This window comes from Terrapene carolina, unplaced genomic scaffold (genome assembly GCF_002925995.2).
Source record: "Terrapene carolina triunguis isolate 2854851 unplaced genomic scaffold, T_m_triunguis-2.0 Scaffold56, whole genome shotgun sequence".
NCBI lineage: Eukaryota > Metazoa > Chordata > Testudines > Emydidae > Terrapene > Terrapene triunguis.
The window spans coordinates 427621-439599 of record NW_020664407.1 but is presented as its reverse complement, the minus strand read 5'-3'; the positions used below and the strand labels follow the sequence as shown (position 1 = coordinate 439599).

General features: G+C 41.6%; 1 protein-coding gene across 1 annotated transcript in view; it reads right to left on the bottom strand.

Annotated features, from left to right (window-relative positions):
• Window positions 1-208: 208 nt before the first annotated feature.
• LOC112118945 (chromodomain Y-like protein) overlaps window positions 209-11979 on the bottom strand; it is a 168049-nt gene continuing 156278 nt past the window's right edge. Inside the window, exons 5-7 of the mRNA XM_024217451.2 lie at window positions 6836-7046; window positions 2519-2662; window positions 209-715 (exon numbers count right to left, since the gene is read on the bottom strand). Of these exons, the coding sequence (XP_024073219.1) occupies window positions 557-715; window positions 2519-2662; window positions 6836-7046 (514 nt within the window). The 3' untranslated portion in view covers window positions 209-556. The remainder of the gene's footprint in view (window positions 716-2518; window positions 2663-6835; window positions 7047-11979) is intronic.

Genomic DNA, 11979 nt, shown 5'->3' with positions numbered 1-11979 from the left:
GTTTTATTCTCAAACAAAAAAAAATTAGAATGTTCCATTAGTTGAGGTATTTCAACCTTCTTCTGAGATCAAGACAATGCCTTATCTTAAGCCACTTGTTGGGTCGTGAAAGTAGGGGTTGGCTAATACCCGTTTCAATTCTGTATTTTAGTGAAGGGGGGGAAGCATTATTCAGACTTCCCTGCCACACACAAAATAATACAACACAATTCATTCCCCCCCCCCACCCCATTCTTTCTGATACAGTACTAGCCAATGATAACAAAAACTAGAGCCTCAAAGAGATGTTTGGTAGTGCACTCCATTATAATTTTTAGTTTGTGTATATAAAGATATATATATATATATATATATATAGGGAGAGTTTTTTTGTTCATTTCTTTTTTAAGATACAGTACTTTACAACCCCTTGACAATAAGCGTGAGGGTCTTTCCAATCCCATCCCCAAGCTTTGAGCTATGGGTGACTTGGTAACAGGTTTTCAAAATAAAATTGGGGCATTTTTATGCCCCAGATGTCCAGGTAAATACAATTCCAGTGTCAGTGCACATCTCATCAGAATTCATCGATTTTCCTTTGCAGGTATTTTAACATAGAGTCCATCCCTTGTGCAGAGCCCCAGATTTTCTTTAAAGCTTCACACTCCTTGTCATTTGCTTGTTCTAAGTCCACCTTCATGATATTACGGACTAAAGCTTTGGATTCTTCAAGCACCTGTAACACAAAACCCACAAATGATATTAGTAATCTGTGTGCTAAATGTTTGTTAGTAAAGTGGAATAGTCACCTGTAGATGTATGTGGGCAAATCCCAATATTGCTAAGAGAAATTATGCACACGAATCTAGGGGACAATATGTCCAACATTGAGCAGTTACTTTTCCATAAAGTAAATACAGGAGCTTCTTCATTCTGTGCCAGATAAAAGTGGAAATATTTGAGTATGAACCAGACTTTACAGATGGTATTAAAAGAGACAGAAGTCATATAACAACTTGGTAAATTCTGATCACAACACTGTGTTTTCCAGGATTGTCTGAATTATAACCTGGTAGACCTTACATCTAAAAAATAGCTTTTTTTTATTTTTAAGTAAAATTTCATAGGCTGCTTTTAAATGCTAAAGTTGATGATTTTTAGACAATTCTTTTGCCCTGCTCCGAAAACAAAGACTTCATAAAAGCAGAAACTGATGTTGATTTGTTGTGAAGATTGTGACTATCTAGTAGTTTAAAATATACTTTGCATTTTGGTAAAACTCCAGCTGGCAGGAGCGCAACTGCCACCTGTGGGCAGGAGCAGAAAGGCTCCTGTATCTTCTTACTATGTGCATCTCTGAGAATTTAAACCTAATTTAACGGAGTGTCCAGAATTTTATACTCATGGTTCTTATGTACAAGTATATTTATATTAGTCTCTTGATGTGTGATAAAATGTTGGTAAATATTTAAGTTACATTGTGTAAGTGGTTCTTTGATGTGAAAGTGGCGGAGTCTGTTCTTTCTTTCTAGGGCAAATGAAGTGCTGACCCCAAAAGCTACTTTGAGCAGGTATGTCATTAAGGGACTGAGACTGTTAGTACTTAAAGATGGTTAAAAAATTCTCCTCCTCCACCCCACCCCACCCCACCCTGGTTTTATTAGTATTTATAGCCAGCTGTTGAGATGAAGGAAAAATCACGGATTATTTTCCATCCAAATTTGGAAACTTCAGTGTTGTTTGTTTTTTGACTGATTTTATTGACTACACCAGGGGTCAGCAACCTTTCAGAAGTGATGTGCCGAGTCTACATTTATTCACTCTAATTTAAGGTTTCGCGTGCCAGTAATACATGTTAACGTTTTTAGAAGGTTTCTTTCTCTAAGTCTATAATATAGAACTAAACTATTTTGTATGTAAAGTAAATAAGGTTTTTAAAATGTTTAAGAAGCTTCATTTAAAATTAAATTAAAATGCAGAGCCCCCCAGACCAGTGGCCAGGACCCGGGCAGTATGAGTGCCACTGAAAATCAGCTCGCGTGCCGCCTTCGGCATGCGTGCCATAGGTTGTCTACCCCTGGACTACACTATTGCTACTGTTAAACACAGAGGAGTTAGCCACACTGTGGTGTTAAAGCAAAGACTCTTCTCTTCCTCCCCTCCTCCGCCCCCCCCAATACACCTGCCATTCATTTCTGTATTTCTGCTCAGTTCTTATGGCAACTATTTTAATTTGGAGTGAGTTAGTATTAGTCTCTTTCTATGTGGAGTATACTCTTAATAACTTAGATTTTGCCTTGTGTTATTAATCCTAGAATCTATTACAGCGTGTGATAATTTGAGAGGTGCCTCTCTCCTTGACCTCTTTATTCTTTAATGATGAGCCTAATAATATTGGAATGCGTTATTAAAACTTTGTGCTCCAATCTACATAATTTATCTCAAGTATTCCATGCGAATTGTTTCTAGAAAGATGAGTGAATGATGTAGTTCATTATTAATCTATTTATAAAATGGAAGAAAATAAAATGAAACTTACAACTGAATTACATGTGACAAGTTCCTTAATTCGAACCATTACTTCCTGTGTGAATGTTCCCGGCCAAAACACTTGAGATACCAATCCTTTTGCACAAGCTTCCTGCGCAGTCAACTTCCTTCCACTGAATAACATTTCATTTGCCTGAGGGGATAAAAAGTTATTTCTGATATGAAATGTAATGACAAAAGAAAAGTTTAAAGGAAAATGTTAATAAAATGCCTGCACTATTGGGATGCTTGGTTGTACTGTAGCTCTCCAGTGTTAATCCAAATACATCAGTAATATATAAAAAGAAAATAGATGTTAAAATTATTGTGTTGCCAACTATCATAACTCAGTAGTTAATCAGAGATGCGTCTGATTAAATAAGAAATCACCAGATAAATACTTGAGAAAAGTCACACTTTTTCCATTCATGAATGGTTAAGATGTAATTCACTTGAAATAGTGCTATTTATAACTCATACTAAAAATAAATCATAATTAGATTGCAACATTAAAAAAAAAATCTGGAAAATAGATGGAGGTGATTACAAATAGCAGTTTGATGCATCTCCTGTGTTTGATTAGTTTTAGTGGTTTAATTTTGACTTCTGCAGCACTAACAAACAGTAACATTCCTCCACAGATCACCATTCAGTTGACTCATTTTCTGTATTGGAAGAAAGCATATTTAAGTCATGCAGCAACAGATTTTGCAGCTTAAAAATTTTACCACTGAGACTTTAAATATTTAAAATGTGATATTCTCACAGGGCCTGATCCCAAAGTCCACTGAAGTCAGTAGGAGTTTTTACAGCAACTTGAATGAACTTTTGATCCGGTTCATAGTATTTCCTCCTTTCTAATTACCTCAGACATATGTTGTTTTAATACTTAATTTAAAAACAGTTGTTTTGAGTAGGTGGATAGAGCTTCTGTTCTTTCTGAATCTTTGAGGCCTAGTTTTAAATAGTATTTTTATGAAATGGATTATAGGCATGGAATGAGAAAATATATTGGAGTGCAGGATAATTCTCTCATGCAGGAGTTAGTGCACTATTATAAATAATGTGTATTATTTTCTAATGTTAAATACACCTATGCTAATATGGTAAAATGTATTATTTGCCCTTAACTTTAAGCACAAATATTTCTATCTTTTAACATTCTATTCCATTCTTAGTAGCTGCTGCATTGATAGTCTTTCTTTAATACCGAGTTGCTACTTTCTACATTAAAGGAAATCACAAGGCTATTCAGTAAATTTATTTGCAGCTGAAACATTACTCAATGACAAGGCCACTGTATCAGAGCTCATGGAATACAGAGAAGAAATATGACACGGATCTGACAGATTTAGCATTTTTTAAGATAAGCAATTGAATAATGCTTGGCTCTTAGCCTTTCATCCAAGGATCTCAAATAACTTACAAATCACTATCCCCATTTTACAGATGGGGAAACTTAAGGCCCAGCATGATTAAGTGACTTAATGATACAGTGAAATAAAAGATCTGAGTTCTTGCTAACAAATAAAGTTACTGATGCCCAGTCCACTAAACACACAGACTACACCATGTATTGAGAGGTTTCATAGAATAGTTTCACTATATTTGCAGATCCAAAGGAAGACACTAAATAGATTTCCATCTCAAGTTGCAGAAAGGAAGCTATGAATCATGTACAAAAAGAGAAGGTGTTGGGTAGATCCACCTATAAATCCACCTTGTGTAAAAAGTTTAACAAAAAGTTTATGAACCTGTTTGCAAAATTGGAAAGTATATTTGTGATAGCTGTTAACCGACAAAATTGTAGCTAAACAGAGTTATAAGAATGTTGCATCATGGACTATCTTATACGCACTTGATGTCAAGTGAACACATCAGGAAAAGGAAGTATCTTTTGCGAGAAGGTACAAAGTGAAGAACTTCTGAACTAACACTGAATTTACTTTTTGTAATTACAAATCTACTTGGGAGTTTATAAACGTAATTTGTCTAATTATTTACCATCTGTAGGAGTGTATGAATGCCAGAGTGACTTTTTATTCCTTTAGAACCTGATAGATCTGGCTGAGCTCTTTCAACAAGAAAGAACTGTAATGAAAAATGTTGTGGTCATGTTAAATCTCATTTACAAGCTACGAAACAGCAGAGCCTCTCCAACTTGAAGTAAGCACTCAGTAGTGTTATGGTTTCACAGGTTTTGAAGGGGAATGCTTTCTGCTATGGGCTGGCACTTAGCTCTTGATCTAGCTCCAATACATGCCAAAACGTTAACAGCAATTTGACCAGAGTCCTGCTGTCAACAATATTCTGCAACCAACACCTGTATTTCTGCTCTGAAAATTGACAGCGCTATTAGCCATTTCCCATAGAAATAGAATAAAATGTAAAAAGTAATGACACAATACATTTCACTAACACTCTGAGTGGTAAGCTGGCTTTTGGGTATGTCTAAACAAAACAAAACAGTGAGTCTGAACCCAGGGCTCTAGACTCAGGGTTGAGCTATGGTGCTACGAATAACTCTAGGCATTCAGGCTCAGGCTCTGAAAGCCCCTTTCTCCCGAAGATATAGAGCCCAAGCCCAAATGGCTACATGGCTATTTTTAGCACTATAGCGCAAGCCCAAGGCTGTACAGCCGGGCTCTGAGATGCGCTGCCATGGGGCTTTTTTGCCATGCAGACGTACTGTTCCTTCATTCCTGTTTCCTACTCATTCTGTTTCAATTCCTCCATCCATTTTGTCCTTATTTTTAAAAAATCCAATTAGCACGTGATCCCCTCTCCCAACAGGTTATAAACATGATTTTAGGGGACAATATGTTCTAGAACGTGGTTATTTTTAAAAAAACCCAACAATATAGGAATTTCTATACTGGATCAGACCAATGGTCCATCTAGTCCAGTATTCAGTCTCTGGCTATCCAGAACCAGCTAATTTAAGAATAATTTTTGCTACAAGTAGAAAAATCAATACATTCCCCAAGGAACATGTAAAGTTCATGCAATCTAAACTCAAACTTTCTAAAAAATTATCAGTCACAAAGTTTCTCAAAACTAGAAACCAAATACAAATGGAAAGGAATGACTGCTCACTTAGAGTAGACACCAGCATGAAAAAATTATTAATCTAACATTTAAATTTTTCTATTAAAGAACTGTATCTGGCAGTCTCACAATGAGGTCTGTTAATTAGTTATGAAATCTATTCAAACTTTAATTACACTAGTAAAATAAAAATTTAAAGTTCCTTCTAAATCAATCAGTAAGTGCATCTGTTTGTGTGTGTGTGTGTGCGCGTGTGGGGGGGGGGGGTTCTAGAAAAAAAAAAATTCAGGCAGCCCTAGGCACGTGCTTCATGGAGCTGCTAGTCAATTTCATACTGGCTTATGCTGCAGGTCTAACATCAAATGCTGCTCAGAAGGATGCATATATATTATGAAATAAAATGCACAGTAGTATGAAGCAAAATGAAAAATAATGCAGGTAACTGTGGCTTTTTTCAGCTTTTTTTAAACTTTACCCCTTCACTTGATTTTTTTTTTTTAAGCTGTATGTAAATGCAGTTTCAGTAGTAACATGATATGGGAACATGTTTTTAACCTACTGATCCTATAGACTACACACTTCCCTGGCATAACACTTAGGAGTGACAAACAAAAGTGTCTTATTGGAACACTTGAGAAATAAAATATCAGGTTATTAATATGTTAATATTAAACAAAGCCACTTCAACTGATATGTGCATCTTAGGAAAGTTTGACGAGGCTACTCATGAGAGAAACAGAGAAAATACATGGACATATTTTACACATTAAGGTAAGATTGTGAGAAGTAAGCAATTATAGGTGGCAGCTAGAAATGCAATACTCCAGTATGGTTGTGCTTGACTTAGGCATTATGCCTTTAGGAGCACTGGGGGAACAGAGCAGTCTCTGCCTCACACCTTTACAGGATGCAGCATGTAATCCCTCATGTGCTGGCCCAGATCTGCTGGCTAATATGGAGGGAGAGGAAGCATGTTTGTGGCCCAGTTTTCCCTTCTCCTTCCCTTTTGGGGAGACCTCTGCCACTACAACCAGTTAGCCTTGCACAAGGAGAAGGGTTATAATTAGCCCATGCACCCTCTCGCTCCTCTTTTGTATACCCATGGAGGCCTCGTCACAGCCTACTCAGAGTAGATAAGCAAAAAATATATTTATTTCTCATGAACCATTTTCATAAAACAATTACAATCCACGCACCAATGAAAACATGACAGGATCACTGTAGATAAAGCACTAACGGGGCAGAAAGCTGATTATTTATTTTTATTAAAGTTACTTACAGAAGCCAGGCCCATTATCCTAGGAAATGTGAGGGATGAACATCCATCTGGACTCTGTCCAAAAGTAGTGTACGGTGTCTGAAACCAAGCCTTCTCATTAGCCCAAACCACATCACAGAGAGATAATATTGATGCTCCAAGTCCAATGGCTGGGCCATTTACTGCTACAATGATGGGCTTCTTAAACTGAATAAAAGTATTCACAAAATTCCTGAAAAGAAATGAACACTCCATCACTACACATTTTAGCAGCAAAATGTATCAGCCACTCAGCACTCAGTAATAAACAGCAACTAGTTGTAAACAACATTTCAAGAACCTGCTCTATTCCCTCACCCTCTGCAGAACACAACCACTGGGTATCTGCAGACCTCCCACGACCCTACCCGGTCCTTATGGAGTGGCTGTGTGTGGCAATTGACACCATTGGTAGCAGACCATTACTGAGTATGCTCAGACAGCATTCCCAGATTTATCGTAAAACAGAGAGGAAGGGGAGCCTTCCCTGAAAAAACAAATCTGCTTTTTGGAAACAAGTGGGAAAAGATCCATCAATAACTTCAGCCCCATTATCAATCACAGATCTTTAAAACCTTCTCCCCTTCATCCCTTGATCTTCCATGTTCATCATGATCCTCAGAGGTCTAGGTGCCTTAAGGATAAGCAAACTCATCTTCCTTTAGCCACCCAGAACAACATCAGTTTATTTCAGTGACCAATGGTGTCAAAAGCTTGGATAACGCGTGGGTTTCCATGTAGAATTGTGGAGTTCAAATGTGTACCATGAGTGCCATCTGGATAAGACAGAAGCATGCAATCAATCACAGGGAAATGGCAATGAAGAGGGAATAAAATATTGAGAGCCCGGGGGTGACAGTGGCCATTTAAATGTTTAGGTTTATAGGGTAACAGCTCAGAATACTTCTCAACGTATCACATAATTTGGATTTGGTGAAATTTTCTCTCTTCCCATATCCAAAGTTTATTCCAAACTGGATTACCTCACAAACACGAAGCACCTTCAAGCAACTATTACATTGAAATGTGTAATATTTTTGAGACCTAATTTAGAATTGGGAAGGGAAGATGGGGGATTATATTGTGGGGAGGGGGCAAGAGAGCCCCTGGCATGAGGGAGGGGTTGTAGGGAGTTCCTGAAATAGAGGGAAATGGGAGGATGACACACATGGAACTTGTGGGGATGGGGGAGAAATGGAGGGATGCAAGGAGCCTCTCATATGTGCAACAAAGCATGCAACCCTCAAGTATGTAAACATCTCAGGACAACAGCCCTTTCTGTTTAGCTCGCTGATTCTGGCTTTACATTAAAAATTACTCCTAAGTGAGAAGGTCTGGGATAGACTTGAAAAAGCTGAGTAGTCTTGTCTGCAGTAGAGAACACCACCATCAACACTTTCAAAGGTGTGACTGCCTGGGGTAGGAGTACTGCATGAAAGCATTATACTGGTGCAGCTTTCTGTTCACAATAGCCCTGCAATGGTGCTGGCTATCCTCATGCACTATTGCTGAGGTGCGGTACAAGTACAGCAAGCACTTCCAAAAGTGTTGGCATTGTTTATGCTAGAAAAATTCAGTAAAGTCAACGTATTATTGTTTAAGCAGGCCAAAAAGGATGGAGACAAAAATGAACATGATGAGACAAAAGGAAACAGGCTTGATTAGGCACTGTATTGTCTGAAACCACAAATGTTTTGAAACAGTGAAATATAGTAGTTGTAAAATAGTGGCAAATCAATTTCCACATCTGTATATAATCTTGCTGCTTCTTTGAGTGATGGTCCATATACGGATTGCAAACGTGGATGCGCAGGTGTGCCATGTACCAGAGCCAGAAGTTTTTCATAGCAGTGCCCGTTGACCCACACGTGCATCGTGCATTCCCTTGTGTTTGCAGCTGAGGCTATAATAGGCTGTGTGGGTCAATGCCGCTCCAGTTCCCTCCTACTGCTGCATGACTGGAGTTGGAACCCCCGTTCCTCTATGCTCTTAGCTCCGCTGAGATAGTGATCTTTGCCCTTTTATCTGTATATAGTTGTAAATAGTTTGTTTTTCCTTGCAGTTAGTAGAGTTAGTGTAGTTTTTTCCCTCTTTGGAGGGCAACCCCCCCGCCACCCAAATACAGGGACTATGCCCTGTGAGCCTGGCTTCAAGAACTGTGCATTGTGCCCATGCTCATTTTTGGTGAGCGACGAGCAGCAACACTGCTTGTATTGCCTCAGAGAGGCCCATGTTGCCATCCATTGCAGCATTTGCAAAGTGTTCCAGGCCTGAATGCAAGGGCCTTGAGATCATCACCACAGGAAGGTCCTCATGGAGGAGGCCATGTGCCCGTGTGTGCATTCAGACCTGGAACTGGCAGAACTGGTGGTGCACACACACACACCCTCCCTCCATAACCGGTGACCAGCGCTCCTCCAAGCACCGGATCCACTGGTACCTTGGCTGTCGAAGAAGCCCCGCCATGAGGGGGAAAAGTACAGCCATGGCCACTAGAGCAGATCCCCGACCAGGACGCAGCGTTCCCTCCCTGAGCTGTGCCAAGTCGGGTGAGAAGTCGTGCATTGACCTGACCACTCCACCACCTAAGGATCCCAGACTTGAGGGTAAGGCAAAAAAGAAACACGATCTAATGGTACTGTCGGCTTCACCTGTGCCCACGCCGGTGCTCTCCCCCTTGCGTTTACCGCCCATCCCACCAGCTCACCTAATGCCGCCTGGACCCTCAGCGCCACCCCACGACACCCCACACCTCTGGTCGCCTAGACCCACTGCTCTCTACTGAGGTCACCGCTCCTCTCCACTCACCCATGGGACCTGCTGATAGGCAGAGACCCTTACTTCGGGCCTTATAGGCTGCCCTGTGATCCAAACTCAACGCCCATCACCCATCCCCCGCTCCCCATCTGGCAACCTCTGTTTACGAGAAAGACAAACCAGACGTTGAACCGGTCCCGCTGGTCCCGACTGTGGCCTCCTCTTCCCTGGATGAGGCGTTTATCCCTGCCTTGCTCGCCCCACCTGACAACTACTGTCAATATAGACGCTCCCCAACTTACACAAGCATTCCATTCCGGAATGCCTTGCGTAACTCGAATTTTGCATAAGTCGGAAACGTATACCCGACAATTACTCAAAAAAAAAAAACAAAAACACCCCCCCAAAACAACAAACAAACAAAAACAAACAAACAAACCCTCCTATTTCTAGCTTACGGAACTTTTCCCGTAAGTGCGGATTTGAGTAAGTCGGGTTTGCGTAACCTGGAGGGCGTCTGTAGCAGGAACTGCTCCAGCGGGTGGCAATGGCTCTGGGAATCCTGGCGGAGGAAGTCCAGGACATACACCATCAATTACTGGACATCTTCCAACTGCAGGGACCCTCTTGCATGACCCTTCCTGTCAACGAGGCTATTTTACAGCCAGCACAAGCGGTCTGGCATACCCCGCCTCCTGTGCTCCCACTCCCAAAAGGGCTGAATAGAGATACTTCATCCCCGCCAAGGGTGCAGATTTGCTCTTCACCCACCCATCTCCCAACTCTCTAGTGATCCACGCAGCAATGGAGTGGGTCCACCAGCAACCCCAATGCTCCACTCCCCCGGACAGAGGGGCAAAAAAGATTGACCTGCTCAGCAGGAAGGTCTACTCTTCAGCAGGGCTCCAATTTCACATTGCGAACTATCAAGCCCTGCTTGCGAAATATGATTTTCTTAACTTCTCAAAACACGCTGAGTTTAAAGATCAACTGCCAGCAGACAAGCAACAGCAGTTCCAAATTTTCTTGGATGAGGGGAAGCTCAGGGCAAAGTTGGCCTCCAAGTTGCTGTGGATGCGGCCGACACAGCCTCTCGGTCACTGGCAACTGGTGTTGTGCTCCGCAGAGACGCATGGCTGTAGTTCTTTGGTTTCCCGCAGGAGGTCCAAACCACCACTGAAGACCTCCTTTTCGATACATGAAAACAATTCAACGAAAAAAAATGGATGAATCCTCCATTCCCTAAAGGATTCGTGAGCTATCCTCCACTTCCTCGGCATCTATGCCCCAGCCCTGAGGTGCAGGTAGAAACAATTGTTCTGCCCCCGACCACTCGCCCCCTACCCACCGTATTATCAGCAGTAAAAGGAACCACAATGTTGAGGTCAATAGTCACACAGGCCACAATATATGGCCTCTGCCACAACTACCTCCTTGACCCAGCAGCAGTCAAAACAGCAGTTTTGACATACTAGTCAAGATCTACAAACCACTCCCGATCCCTACTGCGGCACCCCATATCATCTTAGGGGACCGTCTTGCCCCATTCTCCCACAATTGGGGCAAGATCACCACGGGTACTTGAGGTCATCTATCATGGAAACTCCATAGAATTCTTCTTGTCTCTTCATCACCCTGGACCCCCTGGGGAGACACATCCCATTAATCCCTCCTCCAACAAGAAGCCAATGCTCTTCTCCTCAAGGGTGCCATAAAGCTTGTCCTGTTTCACTACAGGGAATATGGCTTTTACTCTGCATACTTCCTCATCCCACAGAAAGGCAGAGGCTAGAGACCTGTCCTGGACCTCTGAGTACTCAACAGATTCATTAAGAAATCCAAGGTTTGCATAGTGACGCTCGCGTTGATTATCCTCTCTCCCCACTAGGGAGCCTGGTTCGCAGGTCTCGACATGAAGGATGTCTATTTCCACATTGATACTCACCTGGCCCACCGTAAGTTTCTTCAGTTCATGGTGGGACACCACCATTACCAATTCTGAGTGCTCCCCTTCAGTACAGTTATAGCTCCATGAGTCCTCACAAAAGTCACACACATGCGATGCCTGGCCTACCCCATGTTTCCTTACCTAGACAACTGGCTCCTCATTGCACTTTCCCAAGTCCTCATCGTAGCCATCCTACCTCTTCGCACCCTTCTTACCTCCCTTGGCATTTGCATCAACAAGGAGAAGTCAGTCTTCGTCCCTTCCCAGATGATCAACCTTATTGGGGCCTGACTGGATTAAATCGTGGCACATGCCTTGCTCCCAGAGGACCACTTCACTATGTTCAATTCCTCAATCATGAACTTACGCTGCCAATCCCGCACCACCATCTGCCACTGTCTCTCCCTTCTGGGACATATGG